Source organism: Epinephelus lanceolatus, chromosome 12 (assembly GCF_041903045.1).
Source record: "Epinephelus lanceolatus isolate andai-2023 chromosome 12, ASM4190304v1, whole genome shotgun sequence".
NCBI lineage: Eukaryota > Metazoa > Chordata > Actinopteri > Perciformes > Serranidae > Epinephelus > Epinephelus lanceolatus.
In genome coordinates this window covers 18264833-18292456 of record NC_135745.1, presented here as the reverse complement: position 1 = coordinate 18292456, position 27624 = coordinate 18264833, and the positions used below count along the sequence as shown (strand labels likewise).

The following is a 27624-nucleotide window of genomic DNA, read 5'->3' as shown; positions in this document are numbered from 1 at the left end:
TTGGCATAGCTAATGACCATTGAGATCACAGGTAAAATGTTTACTAGATGTTCTATGGCCAGCAACTAGAGGTGGGCGATTTATCTATAATATTGGATGTATCACAGCTTGCTCCAAGTGGTATGTATAAAATGACTATATCGCAAATAGAGAGTATAAATTTTCACATCATTTTTGAGACTTGCTTCAGCGTTTCAGTTCTCTTGCTCTCTCCTATGGCTCTGATTTTGTTTCCAGCTTACAGTTATATAAAGTCACGTTTAAAGGTACTGCTTTAACAGTTTAATGTTCTGCTAAAAACAACTGTTAACCAGAGGCGTCAAGTTCACAGCAAAAGCAATCAACACTTCCAGCCTGAGACGCGTTGGCTGCTTCAAAATGAAACTATAACAATACATTATTCACCTTGATTATAACAGTATTTTTTTTTAACTTTATTATATGACAGTAGCTACTTCATTTAACTTTATTGTAATAATTCATTTTGTATTTTAGAAGTCTACAGTACTTTAGTTGAGATTTCAAAATATCAAGATATATAATGAGTATCATGATATTGCGTAAAAATATCACAATGTTATTTTAAGCTATATCGCCCAGCCCGGCTTACGGCTGAAAATATAAGCTGAAAACTAATGAGACTAATGGTCTGATGCTCAGTGTGGTTTTCCTGCACTGCAGTGGAAACAATTCTTCAATGAATTACATTATGAATATTTTGTTCATAGGCTAATCAGACTTGAACAACCTCCCTGACGACTTGGCTCATTCAGAGCATTACCTGGCTTATTACACAGTTTTATTTCCTTATGCGTAAGAGATGATAATTAACTGACACATTTATTACGTGGTTATGTGTTGTGCCGAGATCGTTAGTGCCCTACATACATTGTATTTTTTATCTGCATTTAACAATGCTTGCAGTGTTGTCCCTGTCTAATAAACAAATTAATAAATAAATAAGAAGGTGGAACAAGACATAAAGTTACAGTAATTACAGCAATTTTTATGGTTCTTTGTGTCTTCAAATTTCTCTTTGAACTACTCTTTCACACTGCCCTGATGGGGTCACCACAGTTCAAATTGTAAACCAAAGTGTGCGCAATGGTCTGATTTTGATGACACTTTAAAGGAAGATGCTTCAAGTTACTGATAGCTCAGTGGATTACTGCAGTATTATAGCAACAACATTTGTTGATACTTGTTTACTTAGTGTTTTAATATGAGGTTCAACTTCGGGCCAAATTGCTATTGTCAAATCCAAAATACTCAGAGAGCCAGTAGAGCAGCATATCTTCATGTCATTATTGGGATGTCAATTATTAACAGTTACAAAACAAGTCCACCTCGCATGACAGCTTGAGTCACAACATCATGCTCTTCTGTTGTTTCGATGCTGAGAAACGTTTATGTCTCCCTGCAGACATCCATGCTGTGCTGCTGTCAGACGTGCTCCTCCTCTTACAAGAGAAAGATCAGAAGCTCGTCTTTGCTGCTGTGGTGAGTTCCACCCAACGTGCATTTTTTTCACTCCCCACTGTATTATTTTTACATAACCATTTTATATCTTTGTCCAGTTTTTCTACATGGACAGAAGCAGTATTAAAGTTCAGATTTTTTGAAGTGGGGTTATATGGGGTACTTATCTATAGACGGTATATTACATACAGTAGGTGTCAGTCAGCACGCCCCCAGTTTGGAGAAGCAGGCTGGAGTACAACATGGCAGTTAAGCAATGTACTGCTGCAGATGGGGGTCAGCAACAAAAAGTATTTCAGTAACCTAAAATAAGTCCTGCCGAAATAAATAAAAATCAGTATCACTTTAAGTGTACACTATATTTAGAATATTTCCACTGTGTTAAGTTAATGTCAGACAGTGACTTCCAACTGGAAAATATAGCTGTTATATTGATCTCTACAAAGCCACTGACAAAAACAGTCATTTTAGTTCATGGAACACAGGAGCTGCTGGTTTACTGCTGCCTCGATCAGTTAGTTTGTGTTATATTGTGACTTTGGCATTTAAAAGGGTTATTTCGGATTCACCAAAGTCACACAGTAACACAACCTAATTAACTGATCGAAGAAGTGGAAGGCGAGCAGCTCCGGTGCTCAGTGAGCTAAAATGACTGTTTTTCTCAATGGAGTCTGGTGGCTTTGATGAGGGCACTGATGGGGAACTGAAGCCAATAACAGTTTCCCCATCAAAATAGGCTGTCTAACAGAAAGGTTAAGCAGTGAAAATACTCTCAGTATAATGTAGAGTTACACTATTACTGATTGTTTTAAGTGGGCCTTCTTGTAGGTGGCTCAAAATGCATTTTGTTGTTGACCCCCATCCACAGCAGTTGCTTAGCTTCCATGTCGAACTCCTGCCTACTTCTCCACATTAGACGTGTGCCAACTGACATTTACTGTAAGTAATACCCTGACTGTGGACAGGTACCCCATACAACCCTATTTAAAAAAAAAAAAAATCCAAACTATCCCTTTCAGTCTAAGACACAGACTTCTTTTTATTATTGTATCAAGGTACATCAAATCTTGACACATATATCAAAAGTCCTTTTAGGCAGATTTCTGATTTGTGATGATGGACTACAAATGATAATAATAAAATAGACTTGAAATGATATGATGTAATAATCTAGGACCGATTGTAATAATTATTTGAATAATAATAACATTTGCTGTGTTATCGTGGCTCCTGCAGGAGAACAAACCGCCAGTGATCTCCCTTCAAAGGCTGATAGTCAGGGAAGTGGCTCATGAGGGCAAAGCCATATACCTTATCTGTGCATGCACCGTCAGCATGCCTGAGATGTATGAGATTCACACACGCTCCCAAGAGGAATGCATAACATGGACAGCGCTGATAAGGGAAGCCGTGAACAGGTAAGCTGAGGTCATATAGGAAGAGAGCAGAATTAGTTTTATTGGAAAGTGAAACTCAGTTTTCTTATTACAACTGTATGAATGTTTCATAGAGTAGTTGCAGCTTCCCGTTTTAATAGCATTGCTACCTGGTGGTAGTTCAAAGTACTGAAGTAAGAGCCTCATAATTGAGTTCTGTTTTAGGGGCAAAACATCCTTCAATTAGCAATTAATGGAATTCTTGTAGCCTTATCTGTAGTAAATACATTTTGGCTTGGAGATGATGCAAATGAAAATCACATTGACTTTCTAAAGTGAAAAAGATTCCTTTTCTTTTGAACATAAATGTGCTCAAATGTTGTCATAGCATCGTAGCATAAGATTCCTCTACAAATATTTTATAAAAATCTGGCCATCACCTTTTTTTAAATTAATTTTCCAGGAGTCATATTGGTATATCCATGTATATTATCTATACTATACACTACACTATATTATCCATGTAGTGAAATTAATATTTTAGTCAAATCAGGTCTTCAGTGTTGCTCAGTTTTACATTTCAAACTGTAATTGGCTGTTATTTTAGCAGAGTGATAATTCACCTTGTAAATCACGACCCACTGCTCTCCCCTCCATTAAAATAAATAAACCGCTTTTAATATTAAAAAGTATTGATCAGTGATTCTGGCCCCATAATTCTTGGTGTCAGATCAAAACCAATTTTTGGGCTTACTCACCCCTACTGATCAGTCTCTCCACACAATCTTGGGCAGGTCTGTGAATCCATTTGGAAGTTATGTGCCGTTTCGAAATCTTTGGACAGGTCAAAATTCAGATATAAATTTAGATAGACAATACTGACTAAGATGTCTGTGTATATCAGCTACCCACAGGAGGAGCTATACCGTGAACTGACTGCCAGACTGCAACACTTTCAAGGTAAGACAGCCGGTGGTTCTCTCTTACACACAATTCAGAATGTGATTATTTGTCGACTATGAGACACTTTCATTCGATTATCTCTTCCACCAAAAAATGGTCCAGCTAGTGCACAAATTTTCTATCCACACGTGCATAGCGAACGGCTCACTGGTGTCCCTGTTTCACGGAGTTTCGCCAAAAATCAAATGCAAGCCACTTTCATAGGGAGCCAAACTTAAGGGTCTTAACGGTCCTCATTATGTAATTCTGTGGCTACTGATTTCCTTTGTAGGGAGAGGTATTTGTTTTGAGGTATTTGACTGGGTACAGATTGAATCAGGTGAGCCAAAAACCTTTATCATATTGTTGGATTTTCATAAAGAAATAGAGAAGGCTGCCTTCAGGCTAAAGTGAAACATCAACAAACTGCTCTACCTGATAATGATCTTGTTGGTTTGAATGTTGCATTCTGTAATATTAGCTTAGCTTAGTTTACAAATATCAGTGTGAGCATGTCTGGGATTTTTTGTTTTTTTTTGTATGATGTTTTTGTCTTGTCCTTTTGTTTTGATTTTTATTAATGTCAATGCAAGATATTTTAGAAAATATATATTTCAAAAAAATCAGAGCCGAGATACTTGATTTTAATATTAAAAATATGGGAAAAATGTATATATTGGCATTCATGTTCTTCCTTGTTTATGTGCACTATACAAAGCAGGAATCATTGGAAAAGGGCCACCATGCTCAGTCAGCTTACTTACTTAGTAAAAGGGGTAAAAACTATTTGAACATTTTTATTTAAAGTTAATGAAAATATCACAAGTACATAGACTTTCAGACCCTGCCAGTGTTGGAGCCATAACGTATTGCTCCCCAAGAGGAACAATGCTGTCCAATCCATTTGTTTTCTCTCTGCATTTTCACTGAATTGATTAGACAATAATGTTAATTTAATGCTGTGTCTCTTTAGATATGCTAAAGATGAGGGATGACCAGATACTGCAAAGTCTGACAGAGAAGCAACAGATCTTTGCTGCTCTCTACGAGACTGTGACAGAGCAGGAAACCCCCCACAAAGGGCTGCTACTCCGAGGAGACGCCACTGACCTCCAGCAGGGGGGGACACTGCTCAGAGGAGCCATCAATGAGGGTAAGGGCAAAACAGTTTCGGCTCTCTGTTTTTATAGAGGTAGCCTCAGTTTTGTGACTCAAGGGTGGAATAATTTTGTGGTCAAGGGTGGAATAATTAGGCAAGTATTTAGTATGTATATGCATTGGTTAGAGTCCGTATTTGAATTTATACAGAAGTAAAGGTGAAATAAACTGTGCTCTGTTTCCCAGACAGCCAAGTCATGACTCAGAGAGCACTGATGGCGTATTTTAAGGAGGAGATTAAGGAGTTGTTTTTTTCTTTTGTCTGCAGTGGAAAACCTGCAGAACCTGCTCTCCTCAAGAATTAAAGACCCAAACCTTCTTTTGGATGAGAGTAAGATACATGGGGGCCGGCTCAGGAGGGCCCAGACCTTTGGAGGGGTCGACAGTAGCCCTGGTGCAAGCACTATGCAAAGTAAGCTGACGTAAAACTAACAAGGTTGTGACATTACCTCGTTTCATGTATATTTTAACGTTAGGGTGTTGACAGTGACAAGGCCAAGTAAAACATGGCTAGTATATGTAATGACAGGCTGACAAAAGAATGAGTTTTGTTTATTAAAGGGAAACTTCTGTGTTTTTTAACCTGGACCCTATTTTTCCATGTTTTTATGTCTAAGTGGCTAATGGAGAGAGCAGTTTTAAAACTGGCCCAGTACTGAGCAAGACCGCTGCAGCCACAGCAGCACAACAGGCTGCAATATAATCCCTACTGGCAGCTGTGCAGCATCAATTTCCGTCCATTAAAATTGCTTGTTTTCGCCACTGACAAGCTCAGATTGTTTTTAGTAGTGTCTGGTAACATTATAGAAAGGATCGGAGAAATGAAACGTTTTTTCTTTACCTTTCGCTGATCTAGTCTGTTTGTTACTGTGTGTAACCAATGTTTGATTGAGGAGAAGTCTTGTTCCAGTATTCTCTTCTCCACATTGTCAAAACCAGCTAAATATTCAACCATTACATCAGTACGTTTTGAGGTTAATATGAAGCTTTCTGTACTCCACCACAACAAACTTTTCCTGGCACTCCTCTCTCCAACTCTCACTAACATTATCAGCGTTGTTTTTCCTCAAACAAGTCATTTCTCTCAAGATTTTAGAGAGACTTCTCCTGAGTCACAATAACAAACAGACCAAGGAAAGGTACAGAGGAACATTTAATTTTTTGGAAACATTTCATTTCTCTAAAGGGTCTTTTCCATTACGTTATCGGACACTTGCAATAACGTTCTAAGCCTATCAGTGGCAAAAAGAAGCACTTCAATGGATTTAAATTGACAGTGAATAATTACCCATAGGGATTACACTGCGGCTTGTTTCGCTGCTGTGGCTGGAGCGGTCTGCCTCAATACTGGACCAATTTTAAAAATTGTTAGTCACTTAGACACAAAACATGGGAAAATAGGGTCCAGGAAAAATACAGAAGGTTCTCTTCAATGTGCAGCTTACAGGATCTACGTCAGGAAATTTTGACATGCATGTATGTGGTAGAGGTTGTCTGGGAATTTGACAAAACTTTCTTTGAAACTCTTGCATCATACATCAGGAAAGTTTGCATATGGGTCACTTTTGGTATATAATACAGTGTTTTATTATTTGTTTTAAACAGCCATTGCCTTTGGTTTCCCACCACCAAAACTCCTTTTAAATCTTTCTGAGCTGCAAGAAGCTGCTGCTGCTGTTTGTACCTGTACAATAAATAATATCACCTGCAGAAAATAGGTGACTCTACTCATGTTGAATACATGAAGGCTATTGACTTTGTTGATTTCATTCTTTTAGATGGAGATGCAGCTGAGAGGCCAGGCGGCAGTGAGGGCAATCTGGTGTACATCACTCACAGCTTCGACAATACTGACTCTCAGTTCCACAAGAGTCACAGCTGTGAGGCCCTGGAACACTATGTGAGTGAGACAGATGTAAAGGATCCAATCCCTATTTCCATTTTGTGATAAAACATTAAGTATTTACATTACTTGTGCTATTTTGCTTCCAGGCTGATGACGATATGCCAGACGGCAATTTAACCTCCAGTAATGTACCTGAGGCAGAGGTAACCCTTTTAATACTCATTCTGTTAATTACTATCTGTAGTCACTTGTACAGAAATATGTATCTGTCACTGCAAGTCTTTCTGTGTGCTTTATTTTTCTCTGTAGGTGTATGATAGAGTGATATTGCTAGGACAGAGGCTGTACAGCCTAGAAGTAAGACATTGTAAATTGTTTCTTGCAAAAAAAATCTTTGAATTTTTGGTCTTAAGCTACATTCGTAGAGATAATTGAATGCAATAAATTGAGTGTTTTCCTGTGTTCAATCCTTCAACGTCCAGGCAATCATCACCCAGCAGGACAGCCAGATTGAGCTGCAGCACGCTTTCCAGACAAAGAGCAAGCAGCGCGCTCATCATTACAACAGCTTGCTGCTGGAGCAGGAGAAGCAGCGCAACTTGAAGAAGCAGAAGGAGGAACTCGCCAACTTGCACAAGCTGCAGGCGCAGCATCAAGAGGAGCAGCAGCGCTGGGAGAAGGAGAGGGAGCGACAGAGGATGCAGATCGAGGCGCTGGAGGCTCAGCTGCAACAGAGGGAGGAGGACTGCCGACAGTGGGAGGAGAAGCTCAATGAAGAGAGGGCTGAGCTGGAGAAGTTGAAGGAGGACTATCAGCAGGACCTGGAGAGGCTGAGGGAGTCCACAAAATCAGTGGACAAGGACAAGGAGCGTCTGAATCAGGAGATGAAGCGTCTGGAGCAGCTGCAGGAGAAAATAAAGAAGTACATCCCAGGATACTATGATGATCCTTCACAAGTGAGGAAGAGGACGAGAATCTTATTGATTGAATATTTATTAACATTATTGTGTATTTATCTGTTCATCACAAAGTATAATCTAGGGAGGCAACAACAGGTCTGTGTGACAATAGATGAACTCAACAATGGCATTGACTTAAGTACATTTAAAACATATTTTAAATGTGATTTAAATATTTTAAGAAAAATTACGTAAAGTATTAGAATGTTGTAGTAAATTAGATAATCCCCAAAAGAAGCACTAGAGTCAGTAGTTAAAGTTCACAAAGGGGAGATCAGGTAATTAGGTTCTGAAATAGCAGAGTTTGAATTTATGTGTGCTCTTCCTCCCCAGTCCTGGAGTCTCTCCAGTTACCAGTCGTTCAGGGGGAGTATAGTGAATGGAGGTGGAACCTTAACACCAAAGACCCAAATATTGCCCACCAACGCCAGTGAAATTCCTCCAAAGGTTCCACCGCGCAGGGAGAGCATCAGCCCCATGCCGGTCAAGCCTGAGCTGCCCGTCCACCTGATCAGCACCACCAACCAGGAGTACAAGCCTGCCCCCGTGCAGCAGCAGATCCCCACCAAGCTGGCTGCTCAGCCCAAAGGAAAGGAGAAAGGCTTCAAGACAAAGGGGTCCCACCAGAGGACGCACAGTGCAGGTCAGGATACAGGCCTGCTAACATGTTTAAGTTCAAGGGTTGACTTGATTTTTAGATGGTTGTACATTTTCTTTTTCAATAACGAGTTTTAAAATGATTGTTATAAAGCATGTGAACATTTTGACCTGATGAAGATTCAAGCAGGATCAAAATGTCTTGATAATACTTTTGTGGCAAGGAGTAAGTGAGCAGATGTTCTTCTTTTCCTTAATGAACAAAACTGTCATATTATTTATTATATGTTGGTTTGAAACATTTAGCAGCAACTGAAACTTTTAGAAAACACTATTCATCAGCAGTGGGCCTAGTTTTTGCACAACAGTGATAATAAGCTAAATCAGCCATCAGATTTAAATGTCTTAAAGATTAGTTAGTGGTTAGTGCGTCAGCTTTCATAGTTACAACACTGACCCCAGTCCTGTCTTTCTACATCCAGCTGGTTTAGACGTAAGCCAGGTGCTGCCCATCAGAGTGACCGGGAAAGAAGGAGGCAGTCTGAGAGCCAAGAGGAACAACAGTCCTCAAAGGATCTACCAATCAGGTACCGACAATCAAACAGAAATGGCCTCTCACTCAGTCACTTAGACATTTGTCTCCCATTTGGGATATTCACATGTGATTTGAACTGATAGTCTATTTAAAAGTATTTTTGAGAAACAAACACCCACCACCCCCTGTAGAATTGTAAGTTGGCCATAAAGGATTGCAGTTTTCTTTATCAGAGAAAACAAGAGGGATGCAAGGCTTAAAAAATAAATTGAAATTAAAAAAAAATGTTTAAACCACTCTCCCAAAGCGAAAGGAAAAGAAACTAAACTATAAAAGCAATGTAGGTTGACAAAGGTCTGTTTTACTGTTGAGTGATTGAACCATAAACGTGGGTGTTTTTGAACTGATTTCTAAGCTCAGCTTGTATGATAGTCAAGTGAAAATACTGAATCAATTAAAGTCTTGGTCATAGAGATATATAGAGAGGTTAGTATGACACAATCATGTTCTGTTGTGAGTAATTCTAATATTTCAGCCAAGAGCTGATACAAGTGTGAAAACCTCAAAATTGCAGTTGCAGCAACTTCTAACATGTCTACATCTGCAACTGGAAAACTGCTGCTGCTATTCCTTTCCCTTCCTGTATGTGGTGCAGGTTGGCAGGTGTAGAACTGGTTAGTGACTGAGCAGCTCCCCAAGGTGGAGAATCTGCAACCTACCAAATATGAAGACGTTTGTGAGTGCAAGCTAGTTTTATGATGATGGGGAAAAACAGGAAAAGATTGAAGAGATATATTTCTGTCTGACTGAGAAACTGAGGACATGATCAGCAGTCCCTCCCTGTCACTCAAAGTGGCCCGCCCTTAATTATGCATAACGTTAAACCTTAACAAAATATAAATGGGCGAGTTATATAAAAATTCACCCCCTGTGCAGTTACCATGAAGGGAGAAATAAACGATAGAGACCAAAACCATGTTTTCTACCAGGCTGTAAACATGTTGATTTCTGCTGTGAAGTTGGGCATTTTAACATGGGGGTCTGTGGAGATTGACTGGCTTCTGGAGCCAGCCTCAAGTGACCATTCAGTGTTGGCTAATTTTTCAGTCCCAGAGGTTGCCACTTGTTTTGAACACTCAGTTTCCAACATTTCTATGCGTCCACACCAGTGATAGCCATGGCCGTCCCATCCTTATCAACACGATATCTCAAGTACACCTCAAGGGAATTTCTTCAAATTTGGCATTAATATCCACTTCGATTTACCAATGAACTGATTATATTTTAGTGGTTAAAGGTCAAAGGTCAGGTCTATGTGACCTCATCTGTCTCCTCTTCTTCATGAAGCTACATGCTAACATCAGGGAAACATGTAATCTTGGTTGCTGATGTTGTGAATTTCTCCCTGACTGCGGATCATATTCTTGCTGGAACATGTCTGTTTATGTTTGGAAGCCTTTATTGGTGATTTTTTCAAGCTAGAAAGTGCCGCTATTCTGCATTACACTGCAACAACCGTGCAGAGATGCAGAGATATGGAAGACTGGACTTTTTCTGGAGGGGGACTTAAAGAGACAGACGCTAAAACAGAGCGTCTCAGACAGAGGGTGAATACGTGTTCCAGCACAGACACCAGAAGGACGTATTAACATCAAAGCATGTTAACACATCCTAGTATAAACCTTGAATACAAGCATGAACCTAAAAATGAGTATAATAAGTCCTCTTTAAAGTAATTCTCTGACATTTTGATATGTATGCTTGTTTACTATGACATCTACTTGGATAAGAAGATCATATGTGCAGTGCCAGAGGTGGGAGGAGAGAATTGTCTTAAACTGTCAGGTGTCACCTAAGATAGCTGAATTATATATTTTTTATTTCATTGTCCCTTCAGGTGCCTTCAACCAACCAGACTCTGCCCACAGTGTGAAAATATCTCAGTCCTTCAGCACAAACAAGAGGAGCAGCAACGAGACTCCACCCCCACCGCCTCCTTTTCCCAAAGAAGTTCTTGAGATGGGCAAAGAGAAGGAAATATTCCTTTAATCATAAACGACAGACTGGAGTTTGGGTAAGGCCTTTGCCATCATAAAGACTTTTAAACATGGAAAGACTGATGGAGCTGTTAAAGGACTCACACATATGGAGAGAGTGATGGAGCTGTTAAAATACTTTGGACATGACTTCATGACATCCAGGTGTGTACAGCATGAAGAGGAAAATCGCTGTTATTATGTTTTATTACTGGAAACCAGCTGTTTGCATTCAGATTAGCAGAACATGAAAAAAGTAACCACTCATGGACATGTTTTATAAGGATGTGTACATTTGTGTTAGAGGTTTAAAAAAATGACACTGAGAAACATTTTACTGCCAAAGACTTTTCTGAGTTTTTTTATCATTTTATTTTAAATGAAAGTAGGTTGTCTTTAACCATTTAGCACTCGTGTCTTAACTCTTTTTAATTTAATGAATGATAAGTGCAGTGACAGGAAGCTGTAGATTTGCCAACTTTGACATCTGTTTAAATATGAGGTGCCATACTTTTTATTTCATAACGAATCAAGGTAACCGTGAACTTTGTCCTGTTGTACAGTATGTCTTATAATCAAATCATAACTTAACAGGGTACGAGGAAGGAACTACATTTTGGCTGACAGTGGCGGTCCGTGACTCAGTATCAGCAGGGTTGTTTTAGTTTACAGCCAGACAGCTACTGGAAGCATTTATGATAATATAAGAGAATTATTTCTCAGTGATGTTCCATGTTAAATAATGTTCTGGTATAATTTAACACTATAACTGACCGCTGTCTCTTTTTGTTCCATCTTCCAAATCCCACCTAATAGGTCATTAAATAAAAAGAGGGTTGACTTGACAGGTTTTTTTTTTTTTTTTGATTGACTTGGTGTGACTGAGGAAAACCTAATTTTCTTTTAAAGATACTTAAGTGGAGCTGACTTAAAACTACAAGTGATTCAGTCATTTTATCCTAGACATTTGTGTAAGTGAAGTTTGTCATGATTAGTGTATGAATTATTGACTTATGGCCAAAAACATGTCTTGCAAGGTCACAGTGACCTTGACCTTCCATGACCAAAATCTAACTGGTTCATTCTTGAGTCCCAATGGACTTTTGTGCCAAATTTGAGGAAATTCCCTCAAGGCCTTTTAAGATATCGTGTTCATGACACAAGGTCACAGTGACCTTTGACCGCCAAATTCTAATCAGTTCATCTTTAAAGTTAGCCTGGAAATCCAGGCTCAAATCTAGAAAGATTTTGAGTCTGGCCCTCACCGATAGACCCTTCCTACCCAAGGGGTGGCACTAACTGAGGCATTTCAAATGCCGTTGCATACAGTTGGATAGCACGATAGCCAATCAGAGCAAAAAACAAGGTGATGTATTCATTGCAGTAAGCCTCATTTGTTTGCCGAACAGTGGGGCTAACTGATATATTATGCCTTTGTCATATCCCGTCGGCAAAATCGCAAAAACATCCTTCCTGGAAGCGAAAGCTTCTAGGGCAGTCTTCTGTTCCTCTCTCAAGGAAAAAGATAAGTGTAGTTGGCTTAGCGTTTCTTCCAAAGCTAAATTGAATGGACGCGTCCTTCGACAGCTGCCATCTTGGCTGTTTACTTTTCAACTCCTGCGGCTCAGCGCTGTTGTCATCATGTTATGCCCGCCCAGAGCCCGCCTGTGTCAGATAGACTGATCTGATTGGTCCGATTGGCGATTCAGCGAGCTCTGCTCGTCAGGGCCAGGTTCCCATGCAGTGCAAATTCAAATTTGCTAGGGGCGGGGCATCTGGATTTCCAGGTTACTTTAAAGTGACATTTGTGTGAAATTTGAAGAAACTGCCCTCAAGTTTTTCTTGAGATATCGCCTTCATGAGAATTCCACAGACAAAGTCACAGTGACCTTGACCTTTGACGACCACATTGTAATAAGTTCACCCTTGTCCAAGGGGACGTTTGTGCCAAATTTGAAAAAATTCCTCGAGGTGTTCTTGAGGTACTCTGTTCACAAGAATGAGATGGACTTTGACCACCAAAATTGAGTAGTTCATCATTATGTCCAAGTGGACGTTTGCGCCAAATTTGAAGAAATTCCCTGAAGCATTCTTAGAGATATCATGTTAATGAGAATGGGACTGATGGATGGACAGACCACCCAAAAACATGTCTCTGGCCAATTGTGTCCCTGTGAGAAAACCATGACGGCAATGAAAAATGGTAGTCTCCAGGGAAAATTGAGAGGGTTGGCAAGTTCATATGTTGGTCCCTGAGAAATGCTATTAGCATATGTGATGTCTCATATACTCCTGTCAAAAAATATCAGCAATCAATAGCTTCAATACAAAATATCTGCACAGACTCTCAAAAGATCAGATTCAGGTCCAAACTGAGGATGTAAATTCCAAGCTGTCAAAGTGTGCAGAGTTGAATTCCAGCAGGGCTACCAATAACAAATGCACCCATCCACTAAAAGCATGTTAGCGGATCAGATAGTGATGCAGTGTATCAACAGCCCTCCACGCTGAGTGACTGAGCTGGAGCAACAGAGAGGCTCTTTGTCAGACTGCTGTTCATCTCTGCAGAGTCTGAACAGCAGCAGACCTTTTTCACAGCTGGAGGGCCACAATGAAAAGATGCATTCAGACTCTGTACCCGCTGCAAGGGTCTGAATCATGTTCTGCATCAACATATCCACAGACAGCATCCTGTCTGAATCTGCTGAGAAGTCTGTCAAAGAAATCACAAAACCTGTAGAGTTTTAGTCAAATGTAATAATGTGCAAGAAAAACAGAACACACCAAATATCAAATACAATGTTTCTTTATTATATGTATTCCTCAACAGAGGCTTTAAAAACCACTTGGTGACAACAAACTATACTGGTGAATGAATAATCTCATGTCCTGGAAAACACTGCTGTTGAATCAGCGAGGGCACACATCCAGACAACTACGCTGCTCTCATTTCACCTCTGACCAAATTATTTTGATCTTCTCAACTTTTGAACAGGAATGTTGGTTAACAGGCATCATAAATGAATGAGGATCAGAAGTACATCCACTCCAGAAGTACATCCACTCTGTGGATCCACTCTGTGGATGTACTTCTGGTGTACAGAGTGGAGTGACTGCCGGCCTCTGGTGTTTATGATGAAACCCTCAGGTCAGAAATGGACTTTCAAAATAAAAGCATGAGGAATCTTGTATATATTGATACCTTGCTTTCAGTTTCTTTAAACCCTTTATGACTATACATAAACATATACAGACATCAGCCAACAACAGCTTCTGTCAGCCCATGAATTAAAAAAAAATATTGTGCAAATGCTTCGAAGAAACTAACCTAGGAATATTGGTACATGACCCATCGCTCGCTCCTCAGCCTGACATTTGACTGCAGCACACCATCATTTAGAGTTCTTGTGTTTTTCATAAAGAGACTTTTACACTTGACACATTCTACTTTACCTCCCGACATGGACACAATAAGGCCAAAACCAACTCTTAAGACAACATGAATAACTACTGAGGGGCAGCAAAACTGTGGCAGCCAACGTTTCACTGTTGCACCACCGATGATGTATACAGAGTCTGCACTATAGATTATACACTGGTTTCATATTAAGGGTAAAACCGAAATTATAGCATGCAAAACTATATATACCAAAAGTAAGATGAGTAAACAACAAATGCTTCAGTTAAAAAAACAAATACCTAATAGCTTTGGCTCAGTCAACAATCGTAACACATTTTTAAGGGTGTGAAACTCTGCTGGCATCACTGCTATCACTGCTATACTTTATACTGTGACACCAGTGCAGTTTATAATGTAACGAGGGGTTAAAGACAGCTAGAATGGCTTGTTATGTAGTGTGTGTATGTGTGTGCTTTTGAAAAATGTTTTTCAAGCCTCCTGAGACCTTTTTAAGGCCCTGTCACACCAGAAAGTGACAAAGTGAAATATTTGGTCATAGGAACTTGGTGAAGCTTGCTGGGCTGGTTGGTAAACTACTGTATCGGGTGAGCTAACCTCAAAACACTGGCCAGCCTGAAACATGCTAGAGCTGTTTTGTCTTTCTATTTGTCTGTATTGGGCCGTTAACTCCCCCAGCACTTTATTCTCAGGATTGTACAACAGTTACTGAAAAGAGAAATAAGCCTTAGTTCATATTTGTACCACTGCCTCCTGTCCCAACACTGTAGCATTGCAACTAATCTCTATAAAGGACTGAACAGGACAATTTGTTAGGTATCGGAGGTGTCCTGATTTCATCTTGTCGTCCGAGCAGTATTGAACAATTTTGTTTGAAGGGCAGATAAATAATCTGTGCAGCGCAATCTTAGAACCCATCGGCTATCGTCCGACAATGATTTTGCTTTACTTTTTCAAATTAATATGCATCCACATGCAGATATCGGTTTATATAGACTCGCTAAAATGACTGGTGCAGAGAAAAGGAAGTCCACTGGCTACAACGAAACAGCCTGAAATATTGGCCCTTGCCCCCAGAGGCTTTATCGTTGTCAGCCGATAGCTGTTGAGTTCCAAAACTGCACTTTGGCCACACACTTCCAAGACTGGGTTCAGCTAATGATTATTTACTGTTTAATATGACAATTATCCAATTCTCAATTAATAATTTTCTCTATGAAATGTCAGAAAATATAAAATGCCTTTTATAATTTCTTAGAGCCCAAGCTGATTACCAATTTAAAACCAAAATAAATTTAGTTTATTTTCATGTACGAGACAACTGAGAAGCTGGAACCTGCAAATCTTTGGCTTAAAAATGACAATTATTAGATTATCACAATAGATGCTGGTTAATTTCTTTCAATTGTCAAGTAGCTGCAGCTCTACATAAAAGGTCTGTAAACCATTCCTCCTTTGTGGAGCATTTAATACTCCATCAGAGGAGGTTAAATAAAAGTGGATGGAGCACAGCTAATAAGAAATGATGGTTTACCAAAGTTGAAAAAATTCTTTAGGTTTACCTCGCATGTGTGAGTAAATCTTCTAATAGCAGTGATGCCACTGAAAGGTGATTTTGCCGTAAAGTTGTTGTTTTGAACGCTGGTGTGACTGGGCCTTTACAGCTGATAAGAGCCTCACCACAGTGTCACAGGAGTATTTCGTGTTTAACAGCTTGTGCAGCTTCCACATTTGGCTTTTCATTCCCTTTAGGTGGCACAGACTGTTGATAGAAGAAGGTGTCGGGGCTGCTGTGCAGGTTTTATACTTGGTGTGTTTGTCGGTTTCAATGCCTCAACCTCGTGTGGTCCAATCCCGGCGCCCCGCTGAGCCAGCCGTTCAGAAAGCGCTGAGCTCCTTAAATCTTCCCTTCACACCAAGTACAAATTAAAGTCCGTACTTCAGATGTCCATTGACTGAGTCACAATGTAGGAAAAAAAAACTCAACAACAAATAAAACATGAAGTGAAATGTAAAATGCCGTCTTAGACATCCTTTCAGTTAGATTTATTTTCCTCTTCGTCTTTCTCGGGTGGGGGCGTTTCTTGAGGCGGGTGATGGGGTGAATCTTCTTCTGTGGTTTGTGGCTCCGGTTTAGTCAAGTTTTCCTCTGTCTGCGGCGCTGCAGTTTGTGTACAGTTGATCGGCGCGAGCACTATGGGAGGCTGCAGGGGACAAAAACAGTTTCTATATAAGATGGCTGAACTGTGTGGAGCAGAAAAATAAATGTAGTAACAAGAGAAGACAGAGTAGCTGTAGATAGGACAAACAAAACCAAAGAATATACAGTCATCCCTCTGTACACAGGTAGATTTAAGGCTACGTGAACTTTGTGTTTTACATCACATCCCCATTAAACCCAAATTAAAGGAGCCTTAATATTGTCAGAGGTATTCCTGTACGCAGAGATCAAAAGTCCCAGATATGCATAAAGAAAGGGGAGCATATCAAAGAAAATCCCACTAAGACAGGACATGCTAACTACGTAACATGAGCTAAGCTAAATCACTATCACTAGCTCCAGTATTTGTAAGTCTACCACAGATGTGTGTATGCAGAAAAAAAATAAAAACAAACATCTACTCTTAAGGGAAAAACCACAAAAAAAAAGGAACCTTAAGTAACATCAAGATGTTTTAATGGAAGAGTGTAAAGTAGCAAGCCCAGATGGAGTACCTGCAGTGACATTCACAGACAGCTGAGCCCTCAGCAGCAGACTAGAGCACACCCACAGTAAAATAAAGGGCAAGGAGCAGCAATGGGAGGAAGGTGAGGGAAGGGTGGACAGTAAAACAGAAAGAGGCAGTTGGAACGGATGGAATTATATTAAGGGGTTACTCAACTTAAAATTCTACTTTACTCTGCATGTTATTTAACTCTAGATTCTTTTTTTTTGTGCGTTTTCTTTTGTTGATGTTTTTTTTTTTTTTTTTGTTCTTCGGCAGTAGGCGGTCATATCAAACTGGTATTCACCACAAATCCACTTCCAGTCCAGAACTGCGGCAACTCCCTGCGCCACAGCGCTACAGTGAGGCTGGTGAGCAGAGTGCAAGGCACCAGGTAGAGCAAGGCCGGCTGACCCATCTGCATCAAGGCCAGGGCCACGAAGGTGATCAGCAGGCCGATACCGTAAGCTGACAGGAGACACGGAGACAGAGACAGACAGCACACACAAGGTCAACATATTAAAAGTCCAGTCATGTCCAGCCAACACTTAAGATGATGCATGTTGTCACTTTAAAGACTCATTCAGACTGGATTTATGTCCCTCGGGGTGGTGGGGTGATTAACATCACCTGCCCTGGTCAGTGATTTTAATCTCATTCAGAACGCCTTTGTGAGCAATCAGTAATAATCAAGTGATAATTACAGCCTCAATTAGCAACAGTTTCCTCTTGTAATATAAATCTCGTCCGGAGCTACATCCTTGTAATTAAAATGGATGTCTGAAGAAGAGGAGCACAGTGAATACTTTATTCCCCACCTCCCCCCTGTAATGTTGATCCAATCAAAATGGGTCTTATCATAACACTGCAGCAATATTTCAGCAGTTACAGCCCTCACAAGCCCCCCTGCACATGTACGTACCAATCGTACAGGCCACAAAGTAGATCCTGGAGGACTGTGTTAAAATGTCAAACCTGTGACAGTATGCCACCAGCAGACCTGACAGGGAAAAAAAACATCAAAGAGGCATTCAGATCAGTCAACAAGAGAAGCTGCTGTATTCAGCCACATTCTGTCATACTCAGACATCTGCGTCCGAAGTGTTTCCCAGCACTTTGTTATCTGGTATTGAAGGAATACTTCATCCACAACATTTTTTAAGAATTGCAGTAAAAGGGGTCCATGTTTAACAACAGCAAAACTATATAACATCCTTTTACAAACTCACAAAATGCACTTTAATCCAAGTTTTATTTATCCAGCATGCTCAGTACTTAGCTGACACTTCACTATTTAAAACACTTCCTCCATATGAGTAGCACGCCTGGACAAATACATGCGTTTGGACTCTACTGCCCAGGCACACTGCTTGCCTGTGTGTGAGACGGTTTATGTGGAGGTGATTTAAATAGTAAGGTTTAGCGAAAAAGCAAGTGTTTGGGAAGTACTGAGTATACGACTGGATCAATGAGATTTTGATTATACTGTGCGAGTTGAGTGAACCTGAAAACACACTGGCGCCGCCACAGCACATTGCATCAAGTGCCACCCCTAGCACACGCTGGATGCGTGGCGCTGCAGCTCGCCAACAGACGACCACACAAAGTTATTACCACTTTCACTGAAAGATCTGTACTTCCTCCACCTACGCTTTAGCTTCAAAATCAGGTCTGGACAGCCCCTAATTAAACTTGATTTCTCACCTGAAGAGCCGATATCCAGAGCTATGACTCGCCAGAAAATATCTTTTTGGCCATTGTCTTTATTATGACAGGACAGTGGGTTGTTTAGCTCAGGATATTTCTCGACCTCAACAGGTCTCTCCTCATCCATTCTTCATCACACACGAGACAGCAACAGCTACAGAGTTCTCTTTATATATTAATAGTGAAGAGAGGAGTTGAGCTGCCATAGGAGCAGCATTTAATCCATTTAATTGCGGCAGTGTCAATGTGCGTCTAGCTGCCACCGATGTGGGGTTGTGCATTGAAAATAATAAGGGAGATGTTTTTTTACATGCGGCATTCGGTGTGTTTTACCCTTGAGAGTTGGTAAATGGATGTTTTGCTTTTGTTAAATGTGGCCCCCATTTATTCCAATTCATTGAGAATTTTCAAGGTTTTTGGATTCTTTGTTCACCATAGAGGCCAAAAAAAAAACATTTTCTTCTTGAATTCAGCATACCATGGGGTGAGTAACTTACATACAAATAATCATTTTGTGGGTGAAGTATTCCTTTAACACTAGATATTTCCTGATACACCAGCAAAAGCTCAATTAAATTAAATATTTCACAAAAAATGACAGAGAAAACATTATTGTGCAGCTAATTTATGAGAACTAAACATTGTAATTATGTAGCATTACAAATATGCAGCCATAAAAAAAACAGTCGGTGTTGAGTAAGTTCTGTGTTTACACAGCTGACAACCACAGCGATGTTTTCTGCTTCAAGGGAAGTCTAAATAGAGTGACTGTGGTCAGTGTTAGTGCAATCATTTCCTGCTTAAAACCATAAAACAGCCACACGATGAGCTCTAATCGGTTTGAGTTCCTTGTGGTAGAATGACACGGTTAATTACCTGGTACTAAGATATCACCAAAGCCCAGGAGAGAGAAGGGCCGGTCACAGAGAGCCAGGGGAGAGGAGTTTAACCTGGGTACTTTCAGCACCATGGGGAGCTGGAGGAAACACAAACATTACTATCAACTACTTTGCCTCTGAGCTGAGAGGGTCACCTTCAGGGAGGAAGTGGAATCTAATAACCAGCTCACCTTTTCATGTGTGGAGGAATCAGAGGGACCAGCCGCTACCTCCACCATTATACTTTCCCCACTCTGCAGGGAAAAGCCATGGGTAACGTAAGTATGACACACAGTAACAGAGACCGTAGACATTTGTGTAGCCTCGAGTGTAAACAGTTGACATACCTTGGTAAAGAAGGGTGTAATAAATACAAAGAAAACATCGTAGACAAAAAGGACCGACAGTAATAAGGTGCAAGCCTGCAGAGCAGAGAAAATACATTAAGTGAGTTTGCAACTAACAATTATTATTCCAAACACATCAAAACATAAAAAACACCTTCCACATTGTTATTATTTATATTTATGAGAGTGGTGACCCACCTTGAATGTGGGGAGTCTGACTGTTTTAAGCATGTAGAGACAGAAGGCGATCCCCAGGGCGTCCTGTAACACCCACGCCCACCTGGAGAATACATAACAAGACTGTGAGTCAGCTACACCACCACCATCATCATCATATAAAGTACCTCCAATGTGTTATCTCACACAGATGGAAAAATGCTACCATTATGTCACCCGACACACAACACGCAACACCCAAAAAGGACTACATGTGCTCATAAACCAACATTGGGAAATCAACTTTAAATACCCTGGTCAACAGTTCCAATCATTCTTTTTAAGGTTATTTCTGCTAGGATAGTCGATACTTTTGTAAATGCTAACAGGACTGATACACACAACATGTCATGAAGAAAATCATGCAGTGACTGGCTTGTTTTCTCTGGACATGTGACTGACTTTGACCCATTTCCCTCTTTGCACTTACTGGTCTTCATTGCGAAACACCATCCAGGTGATGCTGACGCTGATGCAGAGTGCTGACAGCAGCAACACGCGAATCTGCGGCCGTTTCTGCAAGTACGGCAAGTTGTTCTCTGGAACCCTGTGGTCATGACAATAATCCACAGATCAACAAACATAACCATAATTTAGACATCTGTCAACAGTGTACGGGGCTTTCTCAGGCTAACCATTCACTTGCAATAACTATATGCCTACAATAATATCTCGAGGTCCTCTCTCAGTCTATAATCACATAATTTGAAGATTTATAATAAGTGAAAAAAATAAGTAAACAAGTAGGCAAAGCTTTGTAAACTTGAGTGGCTATATGGAGTTTCAGAAACTATAGATTTTTTTGGGCAGCTATTGACGTGAACAGTCTCACCTGCACTTGCAGAAAGGGAGTCTCCTGACAAACGGCCATAGGCAGCTGTGGAGGCCGACTGAAGACGCCACACAGAAGATGGCAATGACCCAAATGGCTAAACAGAGAGGGAACAGTAGTGGCAAGCAGAAGATTAGTGCATATTATACTAAGCAAATACACTTTTGGGGTGTTTTCCTCTTTGACACACTAAGTCTTTAAATATCTGAATAGTGGTGGCAGTATCATCGCTGTGTGTCCAGTGTTGAGTCCAGTGTGGTGAATCCAATGTGCTGAGTGATCAAAAAACACAAAGCAGACTATCAGCAAGTTTTTTAAATCTCTATACCAGTGTAATGTTTTCTGAGCCATTAAGCTCTTTAAGCGCATGGCCAGTATTTATGTTGAAGAGGTTCACACATTCAGATCTGTTAACTGCCTCTACAGCCTTATAAAGCTGGACACAGGATAAAGTATCTGCTATAGCTCAGAGGAATCTTGAGTTTGAGTTAAATGGGGGAATTATTAACTCACTTTGTTGTCCAAGATTTGCTTAGATGGGCTTTTAACAAAAAATCTTCTGCTGAAAACTGTACTTATAAACATATACAGGCAGTGATGATACGCTAATTCTCAGGAAGCCTACACCTAACTCAGCTGTTTTTAAACTAGGCAATGTAATTGCACAATAAAGCACAATTCTGCATCTGCCTTGCAGCTTACTTTAAAGTCCCCCACAATGCTATGATTAATATTTTGTTTAACATGGTTTTACCACATAAAAAGCTTTTAAAAATTGTCTGGAAGCGGATCTGCTCTTCCTCCTTCACTACGAAATTCTGGATCTCGCCTCCACACTGCCTACCACCACTGCTTGCAGTAGGTTTTGCTTGTGCTTTCCGCCTTCTCCAGCACTAAAATTACGTGTGGATAAAGGTCTGGCTATAGGAGACAGGCAAGATTGACTGGTGAAAAAGACGCACACACAGACAGCTTGCCTGAGCCTCAGTAAGACTCAGATAAGGATGTTGTGCACCAAAATCGGTGACTAGCAGACATATCAGCTTGGAAAGTTGTTTGATAGCTGTAACTGCCAGTGGCTGTTAGTGGTTGTAAAACACATAACAATATCTGCCACCATGTTGGTGTGTGTTCACACTGGTCCAATTTACTTCCAAAACTGCACACTGCACCATGTTTGCTGTCAAAACTTTCACTGCTCTCTGTAGTGACAGGCTCGCTCCGCGCTGGAGGTTTCAGGATTCTCTGCCGGTGTTATGTCTAAGTCTGCTCCCCATGTTGATATGTGTTTCCCGTATTAGAGAGCAATTCGCTTTTGTGTTAGTGACATACCTGACATACATCTACATCTAAGATTCTAGGGAAGTGCAGAGACATCACCCCCCTCAGTAGACAAATTTAAAAACACCTCTCCAGTGACTAACTTTGCACAGATACATGCCAGTATAGTCAAGGTCGGACATTTTAGGGTGCAGGGGGCCTTTAAGTATATTTTAGCATCGGTGTACGACTCATACAGAGAAATTTGACCAATTTATAAATTTTAAAATGAGAAGTAAAGACAAATGACAGCCTAGTAAGCGGTGCAATATTATTATCAGTGTTAGAAGCTGCACTGTTGTCTCAATTAAATTTAACGAGGTAGCCTCTGAGATGTCACTGAAAGCTCAGAAAGAGCAAGCAAGGGGACCTTAAATTGAGACACAATGAAAACATTGTCTACCATCTTCTCCACAATCTGTATCCCAAAAAAAGGTCTTCTTAAATCCTGCCAGACCACAAATAGTGAGGGAAAAAATTACAGACTGGCTTTGAACACAGCAATAAATCCTGGGCAGCCAGGACTGGAACCACTAATAATCTATCGGTCACACAAAAGTGGATGTGACCAAAGAGCTTCTTCTTACAAATCGTGAACGAGTATCTTTGGCCAGCACACTGAGTGTTATATGTAGTGTGTTCACATCGTTGGATGTGTGAGTATAGTTGTCTGTGTCGTACCCAGGCGATCGTAGAAAAAGTAGAGTAGCACCAGCATGCTGCAGCACATGACCACGAACACACAGATCATAATGGGTGTGACATCTACGGTCTCCTCGTCCTGCTTCTCCGCACCGTCATCCCGCTTGTGCTTCATGTAGCGTCTGCAGGAGGAGGGAAGAAATTCAGTGGAGGCTTGTTTGGGACGTTCATAACTCCACAGACTAATGATCAGTATCTTCGCACACTCAGCTTGAGCCAGCTTATTGAGCAGAATAGTCCAGGCAGCACAGTTAGCCAGCCTCTTGGGTTTTATCTTCCACTGGTTTTATTAAACAGTATTCACTGATGGTTGGTGACTTGCCAAAGCAGCCAGGATGATCATCACAACATCCACAGTCAATATTTACCATCAGTTGGCCGGCTGGCTGGCTGGGACTCACTTCCTTCCCGAGTTCCAAACACACACTCATATTCCAAAATGTTTTGTTTTTTTTTTCGCCCGCGGCCCTGTGCGTCAGAGACCCCATCTGACTGTGCCCTCAGTCACCTTGGCAACTCCGTCAGGATTGGCTCGAGCCGATGAGTCACTCGTACGGCCTCGAATAAACAACGCTGCCCTTTAGTGGAGTCGCAGCGGCACAAAGCAGACTGCTTGGTTTGAGATGAGTAAGAAAAAAAGGGCTGTGCTATTAAACGCTTGTAGTTCTTTGCCAAGAAAACTGTGACTAATCTTACCTGGAGATGACCCCCCTTGATAAATTAACTTTGATTTAAATTTAGCAGTTGGGACTAAAAGCACAGTATGCACAGACAGAAGGAAACTTTGTGTCCTGTAATATTGTAACATAATGGAACAGAACTAGCAGCATCATCTTTGACAATCAACTACAATTTTAGCCCCTTTAGACTTAAACTACTTTTATACCAATTTTGGATTAAAGGCCTTGATTTTAACCCTTTATATTGAAAATAAACTTTAAAAGCTTTCATTCATGTATCCTTCAGTACATGACTGTCTATAATGACCTGCACATCATGTAGAGTTATTTCTGTTTCTCACACTCAAATCAACTCAGCATGACAATGATAACACACATTAAATGTCACGTTCTCTCCACCGTGTCCACTTACTTCTTGCTGTCTCTGCTGCCGGCCCAGTAACCTCCGATAGCAACCGTTCCTACTGCCATCAGAAAGATGATCACCATGTTGTAGTCCAACACTGGCTCGTTGGGTGCGTACATGGCGACCTGTCTTCCTTTACCAAAGTTCTGCAGGAGTTGAAAACAGCAATAAGTCAAGATAATATCCGTAGATTCTCATCAACAAGTACTACTACACCATGACCCCATGTAAATATATACAGATCTACCTCTGCTGTCAGACTGTACAACGTTTAGAGTTCATTATGTTGAGCTGAGCTATCAGAAAGAGAAAAACTGATAGAGTGAAACCCCACAGGTAGCCAGAGGTTTGTTGGTCGACTGTTTCAATGGTTTGTCACCTTGCTTATGTCCAGCATATCAGAGTAGCTGAGCAGTGCAACAGGAATGCCAATCTCCTCATATTGAGTCTTGTTTCCTGCTGGTGGCGTCTGTAATTAAAAAAAAAAAAAAGAAGAAGAATATATTTCTGTTTCTGAAGTGCCAAAATCATTTTAACTTGATGCACTATGAATCAAAGTAACAGCCTTAAGATATAGTCAGAAACAAGGTTACCAGTCTGTCCTTGCTGACGATGAGCAGGCCCTTGGCACCGTTAATCTGGGCCAGCCGAACCTTCTCATAGAAAGTGCAGTTGCCTCTCATCACCATGGGGATGCGATTCGGGAAGCCTCCCTCTGGGACGTCGGAGGGCGAGCACAAGACCGATGTTGTCAGGTCATAGATCTGAAGACGTGACTACAAGACAAAGGGTTTGCGATGTTAACCAGAGCTGGCCCACTTCCTATTAAGGTTCAACACTTAATACATATTTAAAAAAATGACACTGTATTTATTTTTTATTGTATTTATTATGCAGAGATGCAGTCAGGTCCATGATGATGGATACATCAAACTATCTCTGCATTTAAGAGCCTTGCGCTTGAGACTTGGCTTGCTAAAAATAAAATGATATACAAAACTGTAATCCTCCATGCATCTATGTCCTCTACAGTGGATTACTGTAACTCATTATAATCTCATATCAGTCATAAGGATCTGTACTGAGAACATCTGCAGCTGGTTCATAAAGCAGCAGCCAGAGTCCTAACAGGCACCAAGAGTGTGGATATCAGATTTCAACATCCTGTATGAGGTTTTATTGATCAGGTACATATAAACTGTAGATGATCCCCACTGTTCTCTGTGGCCGTGAAGCACTTTGTAAGTCTTTGTTTAAAAAAAAAAAAAAAACGTCACTATTATCGTTGTTTACACCTCTTGTCGCTCACTCATGACTTACTGCCTTATTGAGGTCCTGAGGTAGTCGTGCCCACTGTGAGTTGAAGAATATGCAGTAATCCTTTCCTTTGCTCTTGCCCTTGTCACTGAAATGGGCCATGCCGTACTCTCCCACCACCTGTGAACGTGACAGCAATGTCTGTATTATTTTACATGTCAATGAAATGTCAGTGTGTTTGATTTGTGGATCACAGACTTGAACCTGATTTCCAGCCGCACATTAACTGTTGTTGCTGTTTCACCTGAAGTCTTGTAAAAAGGTAAAAGTCAGAAGTATTGCTAAGGGGGAAGATGCATGACCCTAAACACTGCTCAACACTGTGAATATTAAAGCTGTGGCATGCTGCCCTGCAAACACACATGCAAAAGATAAGCTTTTTGTAAACAACAGAGCGTGCTTATGATCAAACTAATAACACTTTAAAATCAAGGGAACAGTTTTTTGTCTCCATTTATTTTTGAACATTAGACATAGTATATACACTCAGACATAACTCAGACCCCACCTGCTGGCAGTATGAAAAAAGTATGGTTTTGGTGCTACTGTGTAACCGAGACATTAATATTAAACAACGGTGTGCATGCCTAAAGCGTTTGGTTGTGAGAGGAAACTGCACAAATGTGATGCCACATGGGTTGATTACCTGCAGATCAGTGCAGTCTGATTGGCTGTTTGCCAATTTGTGTTGTCATGTGCTCATAGTTATCAGAGGTAGGTATTTATTAGAAGTAGGAACTGCAGTCAACACCAACAATGTGGATTATCATCTTCAGCACATATTTGAAAGCCTGCCTTTTGAAGGGAGATTTAAGATTGAACACCTCGCTGCCAGATATTGTCTCAACAATCTTTAAGATCGGCTGATCTCATCATCTTTCTGAGACAACTACCAAACATGGACACAGCAGGACAATGCTGTGAAATTAGGCAAACATGGCTACACTAACAATTGAGGAACTGGCCAATATAACAGCAAGTTGGGGATCACAGGTAAGTGCCCAGACAGATATCAGGTGTGTAAAACTGTGTGTGAAATGTGAAAGTGTCATACTGTAAAACTGGTGTAGTTTACTGGTTTTGCATGTGTGTGAAGAAGTTGTTAACCTACCCTAAAATACCACTGTATGCAAGTATAAACACTGGCACGGGGTGCAGTTGAATTGTAGAATTAAGAAAAATGGGGTGGACCAAATATTATTATGAACACCTCTCACTATTACGCAATACAGTTCAACAACATCACAAAGTACAGCCTCCAAAGTTACCTTAAAGTTGAATCAGCACAAGCCAGGTGTACCTAATAAAGTGGCAAGATAATGGCCGATGGTCTGCTACTAGTGAAACCTTTTTTATTGACTGCAGCACTTGGGATCCTAAAAATTTAAAATGCCTGATTTTGCCTATTTTCTATTTTCAGTAACAAAGCATCTACCGGTATGTCTAATGTTATACAGACCAGAGGAGAGCAACACAGTCATACTTTAACTCGTCGGGTAAAAGCACAGTTGGTTTCAGTACTTAAAGCAGTGACATTATAATCACTATTTATCAGTCACTCATTTCAGACGCGTTACCACTGATTTCTAACTGCAGCATGATGGGAGTCATTATCCAACATAAAGCGATGCGATCTCTGTTAAACACTCCTAAAACGCAGTCTGTCATAAACGTTGGGGTGATTAAAATGACGTGGTGAATCAGCGCTAATCCCGCTCCGTTAATGTTGCATCAAAATGTGAATGATGTGTGGGTTTCCAGGGCCCACGATCATCTCCGCAAGCTAACAGTCATAGCATCCAAGCTAATAATCCCGGAACACGGCTGGGAGAAAAAAACCCAATCTGTTTTTATCAGCCACGTGCCGCAATGCGACGTAAAGGCACGAGGGGAGAGTATGTACTGAAACACGCTCGGTCTGTCTCACCTTCTGGACGAGAAACGCGGCCCAAATCAGTGTTTCAGGGACCCTCATGATGCCTAGCTTGTTGTTGTTTCCCCCATCAACCAACCAACCGCTCGGCTCGAGCCCCCTCACACGAGCCCCCACCAGCTGTTCTAACAAGCTACGCCCACTGTGCCGTGCGGGGGCTTTTAACTGGCTGTTAACGTCACGAGCGAATGAGCACGTGCCTGATTGGTTAAAGTCAAAGTCAGTCAAACTAAAT

The 27624-nt window shown here is 40.8% G+C and overlaps 2 protein-coding genes across 7 annotated transcripts in view; one reads left to right on the top strand and one right to left on the bottom strand.

The window, feature by feature from the left end:
• Positions 1-15113, top strand: part of arhgef18a (rho/rac guanine nucleotide exchange factor (GEF) 18a) — a 33805-nt gene extending 18692 nt beyond the window's left edge. For 4 of the 5 annotated variants that reach the window (XM_078173067.1, XM_033649521.2, XM_078173068.1 and 1 more), the window contains 12 exons: positions 1424-1500; positions 2716-2897; positions 3760-3815; positions 4771-4950; positions 5224-5367; positions 6734-6855; positions 6948-7004; positions 7111-7158; positions 7284-7757; positions 8094-8403; positions 8840-8944; positions 10790-15113. In XM_078173067.1, coding sequence (XP_078029193.1) covers positions 1424-1500; positions 2716-2897; positions 3760-3815; positions 4771-4950; positions 5224-5367; positions 6734-6855; positions 6948-7004; positions 7111-7158; positions 7284-7757; positions 8094-8403; positions 8840-8944; positions 10790-10941 — 1907 coding nt within the window. In that variant the 3' untranslated portion in view covers positions 10942-15113. The remainder of the gene's footprint in view (positions 1-1423; positions 1501-2715; positions 2898-3759; positions 3816-4770; positions 4951-5223; positions 5368-6733; positions 6856-6947; positions 7005-7110; positions 7159-7283; positions 7758-8093; positions 8404-8839; positions 8945-10789) is intronic. The other variant, XM_078173069.1, reaches the window with a different exon arrangement.
• Positions 13719-27505, bottom strand: sppl2 (signal peptide peptidase-like 2). 2 transcript variants are annotated; one of them, XM_033649911.2, is made up of 15 exons: positions 27384-27505; positions 25460-25576; positions 24733-24915; positions 24519-24608; positions 24146-24285; positions 23033-23175; positions 21032-21128; positions 20630-20746; positions 20182-20263; positions 19984-20058; positions 19828-19890; positions 19635-19734; positions 17974-18051; positions 17359-17519; positions 13719-16550 (listed from the first exon to the last, which is right to left on the bottom strand). In XM_033649911.2, the coding sequence occupies exons 1-15, from the start codon at positions 27429-27431 to the stop codon at positions 16383-16385; spliced, it is 1662 nt and encodes a 553-aa protein (XP_033505802.1). In that variant the 5' UTR covers positions 27432-27505; the 3' UTR covers positions 13719-16382. The 2 variants fall into 2 exon arrangements, 1 of the variants encoding a protein (XP_033505802.1); XR_013492434.1 differs by having other exon boundaries at positions 16412-16550; positions 17229-17519.
• Positions 27506-27624: the final 119 nt, after the last annotated feature.

Bases quoted from the DNA above. Each gene is read 5' to 3' on its own strand.
- sppl2 (XM_033649911.2), bottom strand. From the start codon at position 27,431: ATGAGGGTCCCTGAAACACTGATTTGGGCCGCGTTTCTCGTCCAGAAG. The intron at 24,286-24,518 runs GTGACAAACCAT...CAACTCCTGCAG, and splicing joins ATATGCTGGACATAAGCAAG to AACTTTGGTAAAGGAAGACA. The intron at 20,747-21,031 runs GTGAGACTGTTC...TCATGACCACAG, and splicing joins CTCCCTTTCTGCAAGTGCAG to GGTTCCAGAGAACAACTTGC.